This window comes from Pseudopipra pipra, chromosome 1 (genome assembly GCF_036250125.1).
Source record: "Pseudopipra pipra isolate bDixPip1 chromosome 1, bDixPip1.hap1, whole genome shotgun sequence".
Classification (NCBI taxonomy): domain Eukaryota; kingdom Metazoa; phylum Chordata; class Aves; order Passeriformes; family Pipridae; genus Pseudopipra; species Pseudopipra pipra.
In genome coordinates this window covers 110,011,682-110,030,552 of record NC_087549.1, presented here as the reverse complement: position 1 = coordinate 110,030,552, position 18,871 = coordinate 110,011,682, and the positions used below count along the sequence as shown (strand labels likewise).

At 36.0% G+C, this 18,871-nt stretch overlaps 1 protein-coding gene across 14 annotated transcripts in view; it reads left to right on the top strand.

Moving 5' to 3' along the window:
- Positions 1–18,871, top strand: part of ULK4 (unc-51 like kinase 4) — a 227,206-nt gene that overhangs the window by 134,517 nt on the left and 73,818 nt on the right. For all 14 annotated transcript variants that reach the window (XR_010434258.1, XR_010434260.1, XR_010434256.1 and 11 more), the window contains one exon: positions 4,363–4,468. Coding sequence is in view for 5 of the 14 variants with exons in the window: in XM_064670861.1 (XP_064526931.1) it covers positions 4,363–4,468 (106 nt within the window). In the remaining 9 variants the exon portion in view is untranslated. The remainder of the gene's footprint in view (positions 1–4,362; positions 4,469–18,871) is intronic.

Genomic DNA, 18,871 nt, shown 5'->3' with positions numbered 1-18,871 from the left:
AAAAATTTCATGTTTTCATTCTTTAGAACTTTGGTTGTTGTGAATGCCATGTTTCCTCCTTATGCCTTGTGAGATTCTGACCATCAACACAGATAAAATTGCATGCTTGTCTCCAAGATGACAAGGAATTTTGAGAAATGAAAAAGATGTAAGAAACGAGTTGCAAAATAAAGAGACAGATTGTTAGGCTTTTGAAAATATGAAATTATGTATGGCAAGAGAACACATTTGTAAATTGATACTCTTCTCTTAAATAGATGCTCTTCTCAGAAAATATCTTCTGAAATTTTGCATTGCTTGCTGCAGTGGGTATTAGAACAAAATCTAAGACTAATCTACTGCTTTCTGTTGATTGATACTTGAGATCCTAGTCCTTCAAAATCTCTGCTGGTTCCCTATCCTCAACTGACTTTGCTTAAGCACTTGCAGATTTTCTTTATTTTTCAGTATTCCAACAGGAATTTCTGTGAAAGTTGCAAGACTTATGATCTTCATGTGTGGACTGAATTTGTCACTGTTGTGATACATCTGAAAAGCATGATCATTCTAGAAATTGGTTGTCAGATTAGTAGTTGCTCCTTTTTGTGTGACCATACCCAGAGGGAAATATTTGGAAATATTAGCTCTGGTAGAACTGCTTTTGAAAAGGGCTGATTTTTGAAAAGCAGAGTAGCAAGAGACATGACCATGCTTACTTCTGACTTAGATCATTAACAAGGAAAATAGTATTACCTTGATGTTAGAGATCTATATTTATATGCTTTCAGTTTGTGCATAACTGGTCTTATGCTGAAAAGCCACAAAATGTTAAAGATTAAATTAGCCAACTAGAAAAGTTTCTGATCCTCTGTTTCATAAATAAAGTAATAGAGCAAATCAAAATAAACTAGGTTGAATGCAACATTAAACTATGTTCTTGTAAAGTGGTCCTTGTTAGCACCAATGTTTTGGTTTATTTCATTTCAACTATACTGTGACAAAGAATCATCACATAAAAATGGCATCTTTTAATAACTATAATTTGAATATGGTTTGTTTCTGTAATTTTCTTCTTTCAATGGATTTAGTGTATGAAAAATCAAGCCTCTATCTTGCTATGTCCTCTTATTTACCTAAATTGTGCTCATAGATCATGTGCAAGCTTGAGAAGGAGAGGCACTTTACAGTTAAAGTTTAATCACATTGAATGAGCAGTACTGTGGTATATTATATAGTGGTCCTTAGATTTAAATATAGCATATCTGTAAACATAGCATTCAGTGCTTTCTCTTCTGGATTCTTAGATACATGAATAGGAGTCATGTATGTGAAGCCTCCCAGACTGGAAACCTCTTATCACAAATGCTATCTGTTATGTTATTTAAAATGTAATTAAAATACTGTAGTTTTCCTAGAGCTGTTCTAATAGACTTATAGGAAAAGGCAGCTTTAGCCATGGTATCTTGCCAAGATTCCTACTCCTTCTTTGCTAATTCACACCCTTTTACTTAACTGACTTTAAATAAATACTTCAACTGATTTCTTTTGTGAAAGTACAACCCTTCAAAATTAGAATGAAAAGTTTAATGGCCTAAATACAGTTCAATCCTATTTGAAAAGCCTGATTTATCTTCCATGGTTTCTTTTTTTTTTTAATACTAGTATTTCCTTGTTATGCCCTTGGTATTTCATAGCTGTCCTTTTTAAGCACTGAAGCAATTAGTTCTGAGAAGGCTGATTCTTCAGGGTCCAGTGCTTTCCTGCCTTTCATTTGCCGAAGCTGTACATTTTAATGAAGTTGTTTCATCTGTGTTGCCAAACACTAGAATTTTGCTGCTTCAATTCTAATTATCTCTGCTGGCAAATGCTATGTTTTATTAAAGCTGTCAAGTGCACTGTTCATTAAATGTCCACAGTCAGTGGTGCTGTGCACACAAATTAGATCAACTTTGCTCCTTGATAGATTATGAAGTTAAATATTTTTATATAAACCTCTAAAATTGTGTCTAACAGCAATCAGTGAGGACTTAGATAAGTAAAGCATACCTGCAGCTTCTTGGAACCTAGTATCTTGTCAAAAACCATCTATGAAACATATGTTAAATCACTAGTACCACAGCTCAGTATACCATTTGTATGATTATTTAATTCATTAAGATACCATTTTCCTTCCTCAAGATATCTACATTGCATCTTGAATTATGCTTTATATGTGTTGAGGGTAAGATGGGTTTTGTTATTTTTGCTTTGATATAAAGTAAAGCATCAGTGCTAGTCTTTCAGTAGAGGGTTGTATAGTATAATTGATGTCCATTAAAAGCAAAGATGGCTTCATTTAAATGTTACTAACCTGGAGAATGTGAAAGACTACTATCGTAAACAACTAACAGCTCCTCTTCTAATTGCGTATCTGAAAGGGGAATTTTACTACAAGTTGTTTATTTCAAACATATGAAGCAGTAACAGAAATATTATACTTGCAAAGAAAATATTTGAGTCAGCTTCTCGTTTTGACACCTGTGGATTTTTTTTGCTTTTGTTAATTTTATGTTCTCACTGTGTGTATCATTATTTTCAGTAGCACAAACAGTCATTCTTTCTATTTAATGTATTGTTTTCCAGATTAAATTCTAGAGAATTAATAACATATTGTGATGATAGACTACCAGATAAACGTATTGTTGATCTTTTGGAAAAAATGTTTTTCTTACCCTCCAGCTATCTGTAGGGCAATAACTTCAAATTTATTTTTAATACCATAGCTTTATGGTATCTGTTTTCTGTATTGGTTACCTTATCTTTTGAAGAATCTTGTGTTTATACTTTCAAACTTTGCTTGTGAATTTATCAGGCTACATTTCAAACCTTTAGAGGAACAGATATTTATTGTGCTCTTTATAGAAATCGTAAATAACCTCTCAAAGTGCTATGTAAAATACATAGATTTTAAGAGCTCTTGTATATATATTTTTTAGGATTTAGTAGGAGACTACAGTCCTTCAAAGGACTGTGAGGCACTCTTCCTTGTCTCTTCTCCTTATGATCCAGTTTAAAGTGCTCTAGTGTGAATAGAAAATTCACATAGCCTGAAGTTGAATAGGAGGCTGTGTATGTTTATGTATTTTATTATCTGTTGATGTATTATGCCTTATCATATATATTTCATGGTATTTATAGGAAATAATAGCATCTAATTTTAGTTTTGTAGTGCAGAAGCAGAAAGTGTTCCTTTGTGTGTATTCAAGAGGTGAAGTGATTTTTGTCATCTGAAATGCTTGACTTCAGACAAATAGTCTTTCATCATGTTCAACTTTAACTTTTTTCAACTGCCTACTGTCAGACAGGAGATGGACCCAAATAGATGGTGTATTCTGTGGCAGTGAAGTAGGTGAGCAGTACCAATACTGAGAGATTTTCTGGGAATGGGAAGCATGGAAGTCACCCAGGTGCATGTGAAAAATCTACAGTACACAAAATATGACAATTTGTTCTTAGTGTTGTTATTTTCACTTTGGATGTATGTTTCTATTTGGCTTTGAGTCTGAAAAATTGGACGAAATCTTTCCTGAATCTTCTAGGGAGATTTGAAATGTATTCAGACTTATATTTACATCTAGACTCGGATTTGTAAAATCTTGTCCTATTTTGGCTTCTTGGAAGTTACCTGAGTTATGTCATTTCTCTAGTGTGTATAAATAAATGCTTTGACTGCACCACCTTATCCACCCTTTTCAGGGTGAGTATGCAAGTGTAGTGAATATAACAGAGAAATAAATTTCTTTATAAACTTTGATGCCTTCCTTTTCTCAGTGTAGTCTCAACAACTGTGAAAAATCACTGAAGCAATGATCAAACAAAGACATTATAAGAGTGATGTAATTCAATACAGAAATAAGTTTTTAACATATCTGTGTAATTTTATACTTATGACTATATACCAACAAAAGCAACAAAGAGATTTTACAACTTATGGTGGGTTATCAAGCTGAAACTGAAGAGAGTAAAATTAATGTCATTAATAAAAGAAATACCATACAAAGGGAAATATTTCTGGTTCTGAATATATAGAGATTAAGTTGATAAAGTTCTATGCCATTTTAAGAAGTCCTAAGATTTTAGACCTAACTTGGAATTCTTTCAGTTTAAAAGAACATGGGAGAAGTTTTGGTCCAAGGTTTTAGATAGCGTCCCTGAAATTGATATTATGTACTAAGATATTTGGTTGGTTTTATTGTATTTTAAATGTTGAATTTTAAGGGATTAAGAAAGTATTGCTTTTGCATTACCACTTTTTTTTAAAGGGAATAGTCTTCTTCTAACCTTGCAGAAGGAATACTAGATTTTTTAATTTGGATTTTGTTTTGGTTTGTTTTGTTTTCACAGGGACATCAAGACAGTATACTTGGGAATACAATGCAAACTGTAATCGCCTTACTGAATAACATCGTTGCTAACAAGAGTACAAATATGATGTTACTCTTTAAAGAAGGTATCTCATTTTTACCTTTATTCCCCTTACTGTAGATGTTTCCTAGTCTGTAATATCTGGCACTGTGTGAAACTAGACTTGAATGTACTTAGAATTTATAGTGGTTGTTAGATAGTCACATCGTAACTGATCTATTCCTCATCACTTCTTCTTACTCCCTAACTGATTTGGTTATGAGTTTAACTTTTAGAAAGCTGTTCTTCCAAGAAAATATGGTTACAAAAGAATTACTGACTGAAAGTTACATTATACCTGTAAAGAATGGCTTCAGAAAGGTGTGGACTAGTGATCTGACAGTGCAGAGAGAGAGACCTTCTGCAAGTTCTTCCTTTTCTCACTGCTCAAACCTATGAAAGGATAAGTTGTACAATATTTCTGCACACTTTAAAGAAATAGTTCCAGTCCAGTGATGTAGACCAATGGGGTGGAGCCCAAACTGACTATAAAGTTATAGCCTACAAACCATTAAAAGTCTTCGTGAAATGTTTGCCACCCGAGTTTGATGGTGAAACACTGGCACAGATTGCCCAGAGAAGTGGTAGATGTCCCATCCTTGGGAACATTAAAGGTCAGATTGGATGGAGATCTGAGCCACCTGATCTAATTGAAGATGTCCCTGCTCATTGAAGTGGGGGTGGACTAGATGACCTTTAAAGGTGCCTTCCAACCCAGACTATTCTATGATTCATTTCACTATGTTTCATTACCTAAGCTAAATTTTAATTTAGAAATTGTTTCTGGTTTACAAAATTAAGTTTCTGCTGTTAGAAATCTATATAAATTTAAAAACTTGTTTAGAGACATACACATTGATAACATTTCTTTTGTTTATCATGAAGGGATGAGTGACATCCAGCAATACAGATCTATGCTACCATTTGTACTATTTGTTGGTAAACATACTAACCTAAAAGTCCGTCAAGATTGGTAGTAGTAGTCATGTCTCATTTTCATAATTACCTTAGCAATTAAAGCACTCACCCAGAAAGTGGAAGAGCTGAATTTCTGATGCTTTTTACTCTTAAGGATTGAATGGGCAATGCGATTATTCATGAGATGAACTGGAACTTGATATTGTAGCTAATAATATGCTCCTCTCCTTTGTTTCAAATAGAACCACTCAGAAGTTAGTGGTTGAGAATAGAGCCAGAATAAAAAGAAAGAATAGAAAAATATTAGTAATTTGGGGAAAGGTGGTTCATAGGATTCTGATTCTTTGGTTATTTCTCACCTAACTGCTTGTCACATTTCGAACTGTTTGGGGTTTCTTGGGGTTTAGATGTATATGGTGCTTTTGCTGTCTTCGAGCATACCTGCTCTGTGTCAGGCAAAATCCTAAGCTGGCACTGACCTGAGTTGCAGCAAGGTAACTTGCTAAAACTGCATAATTACTTGTAAAGAAGTCAGTTCAAGTCCCACAAGCACTATAACCATGTAATTGGCATGCCTTACTCGAAGTAATATGCTCTGCCTTTCTGCATGGCAAATTAGATGCAAAACTATTTAACAGCATGGCAGAACTGCATCTATTCTCTAAATATCTCCTCCTTATTGTCTCACAGAGCAAACTCCCACATACTTTTTATTCTGCTGGTAGGATGTCTGTGTTCTTTGACTTCTCATCTGCTCCAAAAATAAAACACATCTCTTTGGTCATGTTAGTTTCCAAATGAAGGAAGTGGGATAGAAAGTATTAAAGTCCTTTATCTTTTTATTGTGCTATTTCATAGTGACTCCAGTAATATTTTCAGACTATTAGTGATTGGACGGCACTAAGTTCTGCTCACTGAACTTCAGTAAACACACTAGAAAAAGCAGCACAGCAGCCAAAGATATTTTATCTCAAGCAAAATGTCCCCATCCTTTTTTCCCACTTGCTCATCTTCAGAGTACTGAAAAACTAGATTTTAGCCAGTGCTTTATTGATTAAGGGCCTAATTGTCAAGTAAAAAACTTTTAAAATTTGGGTTGCAAGAATGTTATGAGAGTATTGTTCTTGTAATTGTAGACTGTTAGATTTCCTTTGAATTAAAAGGGGAGAGAAGCTATGCCATGCAAACTGGAGGACTTTATATTATTTGTATTATCAACTGTGAGTATATAGTGTTCACATCAGGAAAATACCTTAAACTTCTTCTGCCATATCTTTGATATTCAGCTTGTCATATTTCAATGACTTTTGTGTGATGGAGAAGAACATGATCTAGTGAAATGGCAACTGAGCTCCCTCTTCCAGAAAAATATCCTGGAGTTCAAATAGAAACGTTGAACATGAGTCAGCAGTGTGCATTGCAGCAATAAAGGCAAAAAAGAGATGTGATAAGAGAGAATAACTGGAAGGTTGAGGAAAGTGATTATTCTCCTTCATTCATTGCAGTGTCTAGTTTTGAGCTCCAACCTATAAGAAAGACATTGACAGACAGGAACAAGTCCAGAGAAGAACAACCAAGATGTTTAGGAAAGTGGCCCACGTGATAAGTGTATTTTCAGCCTTTGCCTATACTATTATATGAATGTATTCCTTCCAAGTGCAGAACTTTGTATTTGCCTTTGTTAAACTTTAAAAGGTTTCTGGCAGCCCATTTTTTGAGCTCTTCAGCGTCTTGAGCTCTTTCTAAATGTTAGGTCAACCCTTCATCACACCAACTGCTTTCTTCATTTCAATGTCATCTGCAAACTTGCTGAACATGCATGTTATTATATCCTAGTAACACTCTGTGCCTGTGCTGTTAATGAAGACATTCAACATTCATGAGCTATTCGAAAAAAAGGCTGAAGACAGAGTATTATGGGTCATCAATTTCCCTTATTTCCCCATTACAGTGTGATAATTAATTCATATTTATATGGAGCTTTAGAAATTAAAAACCCTAAATACTTGCTGAACATTATAAGGAACTCAGATTAGGTGGTCAGTCCTATCAAAATTTTGTTTCTAAAAGTCAAGACATTAGCAATGAAGATTTCTTTCCAATTTTGTGCATGCCTTTCTTCAGTTGTCAAGAAGCTGTATTTTTGCAGGCAGATTATTTAGAGACCCTTGTCACTGATTCCTTTTGTGCCTGTTAGCCTTCAGAACTCTCTTTTGCTCAAAGGAGTTGTATTAGGTGATAGATTTTTTTTTAAAGGGCTGCAGCTTACATGTTGAACTTTCCCCTTTCTCAAGAAAATCTTGCATGATGGCACTTGCTGCATTAGTGCTGCTGTGATTTCCTATTAATAACAATGATATGCTTGTGCATTTCAGCAGCTTGCGTAGAAGGTGGATTGCCTAGCATTAATTTCTCTCTCCCATGAACTGTGTCCTTTTGTGTGACAGTACATCAGACATGTACTGATAACCACTTGTAATGTTTAAAGGTGAAATGGAGAATAACATATGCAACTGAAGTCACAGAGGGAATTTAAAACGGCCTGTACTTGTGTTATCAGCTATTAAACATTTGTTCTGTTAATGTTAATGACAATTTCCACTTAATAATCAGAAGGGAATAATATGATTCAGTTTAATTACTGGGACTGGAATCCGGTCAGGAGACTAAGATTAATACAGGGTCTCTTGTGAATAGTTAAGGTGAGATATTAAAAAGCCAAGACAATAGTGGTCATTTTTAGCGTGTTCTTCTAAGAGAGTGACACTTACCCTCTCTCCTTCTGTCTTGGCTTCTGGCTGCCAGTCCCTTTCTTTCCTTCCTTTCCCCATCTTTTGATATGATTGGACAATTTAAGCTAACTTGAGAGACCACAGAGATCCAAATATACAAAGTATGTATTCAATCTGTCATGATCAATATCTGGTAAGAGAGACCCAAGTTAATGCCATAGCTTAGGAAAGGGCAATGGACTTATCAATTAAATATTCTTCACTAATGTATGGCAAATAGAATAGTGTTATACATGACATGGACAAAATATATATGTACCTATAGATTTACAAAAAGAAAGGAATTTTAATACCTAAAATTTCCAAATTGCAAATTTTAAAAACATTAAGTTTGCAACCTTTGATCTTGGACCAACCCTATGGAAATTATGTTGCAAGAAACCAAAAATGTCGTTTCATCTTCAGTTAGGAACTAGAGAATGTAAATGTGGGAAGAGCATCATTCTTGAACAGTTTTCCTTCTTTTATCATAAAGTTTTGCCATGATCAAAGTGGAACCAACTGGTCTGAGTTTGTATCCTGTATTATAGTAGTTCTTACTGTTGGAGGTGCAATCTTCTTATCTCTGAATTCTATTTCTATTAGCATTTATTAAATTATAAAGCATAAAACTTATATAATATCCTGAGATCTGTTGATAAACCTGTAAAGATCTATTAATTAGTACATCTCCCTGGTCTTTTCAGTATTCACTTCCCATTTTCTTTTTAGGGTATCTGCAGTTTTCTGTTTTAGGTTTGTAACCACTGAGTTTAATGGTGTGTTGGTCAAGGCCTGAGGAGGGTACCTATAAAATGATCCCACAGGATCCGTCAATGCATGGAAGCAACTTGCACTGTAGAACATGCATATAGGTGGGTGACATAGGACAAAGCAGCACCAAGGTTTCAGAAACAGGGACAGGGAATCATCAGTGGCAAGGATGATGACTTGTTACCATGGGAGTAGGCAGAGATATAGAATGCAGATCTGTAGGAAAGTGGGTATTATTAATTCTGGTCATGAGACAACCAACTATATATTACTTTGAGCTTGTCATATTAAAAGCGTTAACATTTGTTTACTATAGAGTGAAAACCCTGTTATGGATGCTAGAATTGTCAGCTCTTAGCAGGTGTTGTAGGAGTACAGTGGATGATCATCTGTTTCTATAGACAGGCTCTAGAGCAGTCTACTGAAAAGACATGTCTGTCTTAGGTCCTTGTCTATTGACAGGTGTTGACCTACTGAAAAATGTTGACAGAAGATGAATGCCAAAGTCAGGTTTGGCTGCTTGATAAGTAAATGGTGTTAGTGTAAAAGACTGCTTCCTTATGTGGAATGTGATGAGTAATAAATAACCAAAGTGCATTGCGGCACTTAATGTAGTAAGATTCTTGTACTCTAGTGCAATTCATGTGTATATAAACTCTCTATTTTGCTTTCAATTCAGTCTTTTTGCCACTTTTCTTTCTTTTCTTGTGTGTTTTGGTATGTTTGTTTGTTTTCCCAGTAGTTTGTAAAAATTAAATTAGAAAACGTTGAATCATCTTCATTATCTGTAGTTAGCAGTGCTTTCAAACTTTGAGTCCCATTTGTCCACAGGTCATATTCAAAGGCAAGGAAATTCTTCATTATGACTGTTGCATCACTTTGCTTATAGGAAGATTGGGATATATTATATTACAGTGTAGAAAAATGTCTTTCAAAGACTAGCTGCTTCACGAGGATCCTCATTCTGAAAAAAATGAACAAAACAGGTTGTTGGAAAATAGATCTTATAAGCTGCAGTGGATAACTTCTGATAGTCTATCTGCAGCTCTTTATTCCTAATCACGCCTCAAATTTATTACGTTTATATAAGCAGCTCTTTTCAGTATGTATAAAGGTAATTCTGAGTAATTCTGTCTTTAGAAAAGGTTTCTACTGCTTTTCAAAACTGATCTAGTGAAATGCTTGCAGGCCAGTAATACTTATGGATGTGTATATTTTTAGCTTTTTTGAATCTCATTGTGCTCCATAAATCAGTTATCAATTTTTTTTCATAGTGGTCTTGTAAAGTAGATGATTTATATATAAAGTTCAATAAAGTCATGTTGAATTGAATGACCTTTTCCAGACTGTACTGCTGTGATCTTGTATTTGGCTACTGTCCTGAAGTAACCACCACCAGCAGTGTAAGCAGTGCTGTTTGTCTGAGTGTTCAAAGCGAGTTTCCATTATATGGTACAGCAAATCCTAAGCTTTATTCTTGATGTCTTAATGCTGTTGAATCTCAGAAACTGAAGTAAAAGGGAAATTGTGGGGTTTACAGCAGTAAAAATAGTCTATGAGTTGAGTGAAAATGTGACAGCTATTAGTAGTAAATGGTACTTTAAGCAGTTTGTGTAAAAACTGAAGTTCCTAGAGAAGGACCTTTGGTGGAAGTGTAGAATGTCAGCTACAGCAGTCATAACATTCAATATCATATTAAGAAATTATGCTAAGTGCTTAAAGCAGGGACAGTTATTAAAAAGGAAGCGATTTGCAATAAACATCATAGTCAGGTGGTGATAATTCGTTTGCACCTCATGAGCAAAAGATCACCCTTCATGGGTGAAGGATCCTTACTCATCTTGTGGTCCACTCTTTTGACTTTTAGTCAAATGTCAAGAGATTAATTAGATTTCAGATGTCTGTGTGTGTTGTATAGTTAAAGTCTTTTAAATAGTCCATATCGAAAAAGTGGCATTTATGAGACTAACATCCAACTTTAAACTTTTTATTGAAAAAAAATTAAAATAAGGGGAAAAAAAACTTTTATATACACAGATCTTTAACATAATGATAGTTCTGACTAACGTAATGATGACTATAAATTCTGAGCTCTCTAAATAGACCCCAAAGGTTTCTAACTTACCTAAATCTTTAGAGGCTATTCTTCTACCTTTCACTTCCTCACAGATAATTTTATTTCAGCTTCAGTCTCCAAAAGACATTTGATCATGGTGCCCCTAGCACACTTTTTAAGAACAGACTTCCTAGCCAGCTCTCTTGTCACCTGCTAAATCTCCAGTGTTCATGAAATTAGGCAGTGGACCACAATAACTTGCCAACCCAGATCTTCCTCCCTGCTGCACTCACCTATGCAGTAATCTGAACTACTGTGCAACACTGAGAAGGCACTGGTGTGACATTGCATGGGACTTTGATTTCAGGGGGTATAATTGAGCTGTTGGAGAAGCTGGCTTCAGAGTCACAGCATTTTCTTCCAAGATGGGAGAAATTAACTATCTCTTAAGATGGTGATCAAGAAGAGGACCATGGATTCATCATGCAGAAGGAGCCTATTTGCAAGGGAAAGGCAATAGTTATAAAATTCTGCAAGAATACATTACTTAAATTAATACACCTTTTAAATAAAGGAACAAAAAACAAAACCTACAGATTTAGTCTGTGAAGAAATCAGACACACATTCTGACTGGTTTTGAAGCCATTTACTAATTCCTTACTAGCCTCTATTTTTTCCTAGGAGTCTTCTGCAAAAGTTTTACAGGATACAGTATAGAAATATTTGTTTAATGACTGAATATAGAAAGGGGGTTTGTTGTATTACTTTATATCTGCTTACTATAAAGCTTAGTTCAGATGAAACATATTTTGATTCTGAATAGAAAGATTGTCAGGGAGAATAAGGTAGAGAAATTAATATGGGTAAGAACCTAAAAGCATTTTTTCTGCACTTGAACAACATTTAGAAACTAAATGCTCTCCATTAAATAAATGTAAAATAAGAAGTCATTTTAAAATACAGAAAATAAAAATATCATCTTGTCCGAGTAGTTGCAGATGTTGCTTCTCTATCATCTGGATGTGACAGAGAAAGTCCCTCAGTTAGGAGGGGTACACCTTGCATTCTCCACCATGCAGGATGTAAGCCTTTCACAACTCCTTGCCAGCACTGTAGTAGTTAGTTCAGTTCTTGAGCAAGAAATGTCTCTGTGAACATCTAAAGTTAGTAGTTCTGTGTCGGGTGTCTCATGTTCATTTGAGTTACAGTTAATATGAGAAGTCAGTGGTGGCTGAGCCTGAAGAAGTTTATTCTGTGATGTTCCAAAGTTCAGAATGCTTTTTAACAGTATTAAGATATATTTTTCTGATCCAAAATGCCAGTCACTCAGGTGGAAGTATATAACATCACATGGGTAAACTTAGAAGTCTGGTATCATAAAAGATAAGTGGGAATCATGTCAAAATAGGATGGTAGTAGTAAAGTCTTGGAGGAAAAAATAACCTGTGTCTTCCTGTGATATTCATCAATGCAGCCATCTGAAAAGGATGAAAATAGAAATGGTAATTGCTGTGAGAAACAGTTATGCCATTCAGGCAGAACCAAGCCTGTTGTTGAGAGTCAATACCCATAAGGCAGAAAATGTCACAGCATCCTTGCTAGAACTTCAAAGGAATATAAGTGAATAAAGGCTCAACAGGTTGTTACATCTTGTCTCTCTAGTGCTGTACTGTTAAAGAGAGCTGGCACTTCTGTGGCTGGAGTAGGCATCCTGATGCTATCCCTGTGGCTGGCCAAGAAGATCATCTTGCAGCACAGCTGGCTGCTTAAACTACCTAAGATATCTGTCTCATTTTAACACCTAATTGATGGAAGAGAAAGGAATAATAACAAAATCTTTTCATCCATGATAGTCTAGTCTGAAAGGCCTTATGCAGAAACCTGATGATATAACTAATCAGTTTAGTTTAATGGTGGGAAATTAGTTCAATAAACATAGCAATTTCAACGTTTAGACTGTCTTTATATTTCTAAAATGCCAACCATAATAGACAATTTTCTGTACCTATCCAATTCCTAGACAAATTTAAGATTTAAGGTTTTGGCTGAGTGAATACTCTGATCGATACTAGCAGAAACCTCATTTGAAAAAGTAAAATTTTATGTTAAAATATAAGACATAGATTTCCCATCAGAGCTTGTGGGTATCCAAAGGTTTCCTGATGACAAACTCGGGACTGTAAAGCAGGAAAAAGTCTCCAAAGCTTTATGTTCCTTCTCACAGTCATGATATGGTAGTTTTTTTCCCTCTCCTCTAGAAACTGCGGTCTTTGCATTTACTGTAGGTGCTACTTTTCCTGCAGTTTAATTTCAGTTGTCACTTGACATTGTGCTAGTATTCCCACTGAGTGCAATTCAAATCATATGTATTGCCATTAGTGGATATGGTCAGTTTAAGAGAAAATGAATAACTAGGTAAACGTGTAGCTATTGTATCATCTACAAGTTAAATATTGATGATACAAACTACTTGTTAGAGAAAATAAATTAAAATCTAATTATGATGATGTCCCTCTGTAGCTTGTCAGATATAATTAGTAAGCTAAAAGATCATATTAGGGGATGAAATTAAAAATATAACTATATATTTGAAGAGACCCATTTTAAATACAACTGCTATGGCCATAGGTTGTAGAGCTATCATATATATTCTGTTCTAGCAGTTAGAAGGGTCTCAATATGAAAGCAGTGGATCACTGCCAATTTGAGTGAGGTATAAAGCCACAAAGGTACAAAGTACTATACACAAAATTAAACTGCATCAATCATTACTCTGTTAGGGGTAACGGTCTTCTTCAGATGCACTTACATGATCCTACTGAAAGAAGTTCATTTTGTCAGTTGCTAAAAACAAGCACCAATTTTGGCAGGACCAGGTCTATGTAGTGGACAGATAAATAAAATCGGAGGTTTTTCACTGCTTTGAAGAACCGTTTGGGGTTTTTTTGTTTTGTTTTAAATGTCTTCAGTAGTTGTCATAGCTCCCAGACAGCCAGATGTTTTCCTCTTCTGAGCTATTCTCAGAAAAATTGTGGACTGAACAGATGTGTTCATCTCACAAAGTTTAAACTGTTTCTGGACAATTAAACTTTAAAATAATTTTCTCTTTAAAGCAGAAAGAGAATTATATCATTATGGAGAAAACGAAGTTATTTACCTTTTTAAAGCATTTTGAAAGTCCCAATTTTTACACAAATACAAAGCTGTAGACTATATTACTTGAGACTTTTCCTGTGATGTTTTTTGTTTTCCACCTAAATACTTTTTATTTTTCAAACTTTTGCCTAAAATGCAGTATTTCTCTGTAGTCTTCATAGGATGATGTTTTCTTTTGCTGTTAATGATCTAATTTTATAATATCACTTAGCTTAGCTTTTCCAAACACTAGAAGTTACACTTTTATGTCCATTTCACATTTAATAATCAATTACTATATTTAAATTTCTTTTGAAGTCTCTACACATGGATTTTCCACCATCTTAAGACAGTATATATTCATGTGAGTCTTTGCGTTACCACTCCTCAACTGGTAGATTTTTTCTACAGCATTTGGCCACTGCCTTGTAGACTTGACAGGGTAACTACTTTTGTGTATAGTTGTATACATGAGCAGTTATGTTTTGTAGCAAAGTATCTGCATGTAGTCAGTTTTTGCAAGTTGGCTGTTGGGGGAACCTGTTTGAGGTGCAGTTGAAACCTCCAAGTGAGGGACAGTGGTTATTTAAACTGCAGAGACAAAAATGTAGATGTCTACCTGATGATACCGTTTGTGGGTTTTTTTAAAAATACATTTCATAAATGGGCTCCAAACTTGTCTATCCATGCTTAAAAAAATTATCTCATTTTAGCTTAAGTTTTTTTTTTCTAATTGGACTAAGATTATATTTATGTAAGATGGGTTTATGAAGACAAATCTGTTAGCAAAGACGTGCTGGAGCACATGTGATGGGTTTCAGATCTGAGCTTTAAGCAAATAAATGTAATTTTCATTTAAAGAGGCCCTCGCTTGACAAACGCTGGGTGTTTTTGTTTCATAAATAGGATTTAAACATTTTCATAGATGTCTCCATGTGGTTAGAAGATATTGCATCAGCTACTTGTTCCTTCTTTTTAGTTGAGGAAAAAGTTAAGTGCTTCCCTTTGAATTTTTAAGATGAATAGGAGAAGAAATAGGATATCTTTATGAAGTCTGAAGCTGTCTTCTGTCTTTTAGGAGAGTGTAAATCTGGGAAGTTTTGGGGTTTTTTCATTACCACCCACCTTTCAAAAATATAAGGAAAAGAAACCTCTTGTTCACCTGCATCCATTAGTTTCAACTTGTCTTATCTTTCCTGAGGGCCTTTCTTTCTTTGCTTATCATATTGCAGGTTGCTTACTCAAAAATCTCTCATCCCGATTCCTGTGAGTCTTGGCAAAAATCCAATAAAGTGTTGTTAATGGATTTATTCACAGTTTTAAAAGATCATATTTCCTAGCTAACATACCAATATTGTGACATAAAGCTTTTTAGCCAATGATGCCGCCATGAAATATGACTTATTTCACTGGATGACAACAGAACTAATGCTACTATATGTATTATATAAAGATTGAAAAAAATGGTAAAATTATCCATGATGTCTGAACAGTCTTTCCAATACACATTTTTGCTGAATAAACAGATATAGTATATTTTGATCGCATCACCCAACCCAGAATGACATGAAGTTGTGGGTTTATGGCTTTATTTATCTTACTAGAAAAAGCTTTAACTGTTACTTACTATGCATTTTCTTCAGAAATTACATTGAATGTTGTTGAGTTCAGAGAGCATGTGGTTCAAACACCAACACTAGAAGATGAATTTAGAGGCAGCATTTTTTATATACTGTGAGGGAAAAGTCATAAGCAAGATAACGAAAAGGCAGATAGACTACCCAAAGGAACAGATCAACAAGGCAAGCTTGCAGGTTTTGACAAAAGGTATAGGAAGAACAGCATTACTTACAAAATTTTCCTTGCCTAGACTATGGGTCAGGCAGTCACTCAGACTGAGTGTGAGCATTATGGGATCAGCCCAGATTCACAGATACTCAGTCTGGGCTGAGTGCAAGAATTAACTGGGGGGCTCTGCCTATTGCCCTGAGAAAAAAACTGTGTTCATGAAAGGTGTGCCTGCGGTCAGGCTTGTAACCGGCTACAATAACACATCCAGGAGGCACTAAGTGACAATTCTTTGGAGTAACCTCCTAATGTGGTTCCGTCAAGCTGGTCAGTGTTGGTGCAGCCTGTGACACCCAGGACCCCAGGCTGAACTCTCCCAGTTCAGTGCAGTATTCTGGCTGGGCAAGTTGTGCAAAATGTTTGAACTCTACCTGTGGTGAAATTGCTTGTCTTGGAAACTTAACTATACACCTCTCATTTCTTGTATTTACTTGCTGCAGCTTCTCTCCAATCTTGCTTAATTTTTTGACTGTCCAGTTTCACAAATATTAATTCCTCTGTCCTTCCCAACAGAGCTGCATTTACTTGGCATAGATCCAGATTCATTAGGCCCAGACTTCACTTTTTGTAGCCTGCTTCTGAAGTTCCTCTCCCTTAAAGTACAATCTTCATTAAGCCTAGTCTGTCCTCTTTCTAGAAATGTTGATAAACAAAGGCAAAGGACGAGCTAGTTCAAACAGAGGAGAATGAAAGTTCTGAGCAGATCTCAGCTATTTACTGGTAGGAACTGCATATTGGTTCCATCTGGAAAAGTGCATTCCTGTACTGAACTCATGAGGCATCCCTAAAGCTGTTTGACATACTAACAGTCTCTCTGAACCAGAAGTGTTTCTTTGCATAAACAGAGGGAAGCCCATCAAATATGCCCTGATACTACCAATCTGTAGGATATCTATTACAGTCCTGAATCCTAGATGGAAGCAGTGACCTGTGTTGAATCTGTTGCAGAGTATATTGTCTTAGAAAATGCTGGGGATATTACTTCATTGTTTCAAGCTACTGTTAAATTCTATCATCCTTGATGTTTGTCTCTTCACTTGAGATAACATGGGGGAGGAACAAAGGAACATGAGTCCTTCATTGTAAACTACCTTTTCCCCCTGCCCCCATTATCTTGTCACACAAAAAGATTGAACTGGATTTCCTTACCTGAACTTGCTTTCTTGAATCAGTGGTCTGGGCATAAGCAGGCTGAAAGAGAAATGTAGATGCGTAGCGGTAGTGCCCAAGGCACGTAAGAAGTGACACATGAAGCACACCCTGGGATAGGATGATGGAGGCTCCTTGTGTTAGAGCAAGTTGGTAAACCTACTTTGGCCCTGTATGTACATTAATACCTAATAAACACTTATGCCCAGCAGAGCAGGCATGGTAGAGAAAAAGGAAATGGTACTGTCATGGTTTAACCATGGTTGGCAACTAAGCACCCCACAACTGTTCACTTAATCCCCCCACCCAGTGCTGTGGGGGGAGAATTTTAAGGGTAAAAATGAGAAAGGAATTTATGGGTTGACATAAAAACAGTTTAATAGTTGAAAAGGTAGAATAAGAATAATTTAAAAAATTGTTAGGAAAAGAGAGAAAGAAAACAAACAACCAAGCAAACCGGAGACAGAGGAAAACAAAACTCAAGAAGAACAAGTGATGCAAATGGAAACAATTGCTCAACACTATCTAACCAATGCCCAGACAGTCCAGGAGTAGTGTCTGCCCTACCAATCTCCCCTCCAGTTTTATCGCTGAGCATGACAACAATATCGTACGGAATATCCCTTTGGTTTGTTGTTCCAGCTGTGTCCCCTCCCAACTTCTTGTGCACTCCCGCTCTGTTTGTTAGTGGGGTCTGATGGGGAGTAGAAAAGCCCTTGACTCTGTGTAAGCCCTGCTCAGCAATGACCAAAACATCCCTGTGTTATCAACACTGTGTTCAGCACAAAACCAAACCAAAGACCCTTGCAAGCTACTGTGAAGAAATTTAACTCTATCCCAGCCAAAACCACTATGAAACGATTGCTTACATGCTAAGTTTCTTTTGCTGTTCTGTTGCACATCTTCGCAAGGCACACACTTCAAAGTATCCTATCTCTCTAAATCAGTGTTTTCTGTTATGTGGTGGCCATCTCTATCACTGTAATTGTATCAATGTTCTTAACTTCTGTTTCACCTCTGAAGAAGTTGTTGCAGTTGAGCAAAGCAGAATTCTGATTCTCAGTTAAAGCATCGGATCAGCCACAGATTAATTGCAGTTTGTTGTTGGGAGGGTGGTATAGTTCCCTGGTTTTGTTTCAAAACTGGGTGGTTTGGGCCAAGATCGCCTAGTAGGCCGAACCGTTCCATGTGATCTCCTTCTGGTGCTTATACAGAAGTTTCACCAAGAGTCTGAGCCAGACTGTTGGCATACCCACACAGACTTCACAACTCCCAGCACAGAAAATGTACAAGTTGTCCAAAACCCAGTGTCATTAGACCCATGTTCCTACTGTGTGGGTCCTATTGAGATAGGGAAGACAAGGTAAGGAGCACAGAATTCAAACACGCACAGGTTTGCTGTTCTTTCAGAGCTAGGACTCCTTCTTGATTAAGTAAGCTGAGCTGTTGAGGTCAAGATAGTTGGGATCAGGTAGCTGTACTGACAGAAAATGAAGGCTCTGTTGGTCTAGGTTGTACTAGTGACAAATATTAGGTAAGGCACTTCTGGTATAGCCAAGATATAGCCAGTGACAGTATGATCACAGAGCGATGGGTTTCAGCTCAAAGATCCCAGTGATAGGGTTGAAAATCATGGATAGGTCAGAATAGAACAAGTATACATGCAAACAAAACAAGACATATGCCTGAGCCAGTTATTAAGAAGGATAGCATCATCTGAGGTGAAAAGTTGGATTTTAGAGATTTAATTGGGTGTGGCATTGTTTGTATGGTCAAATGATAGCAAATTAGAGAGTC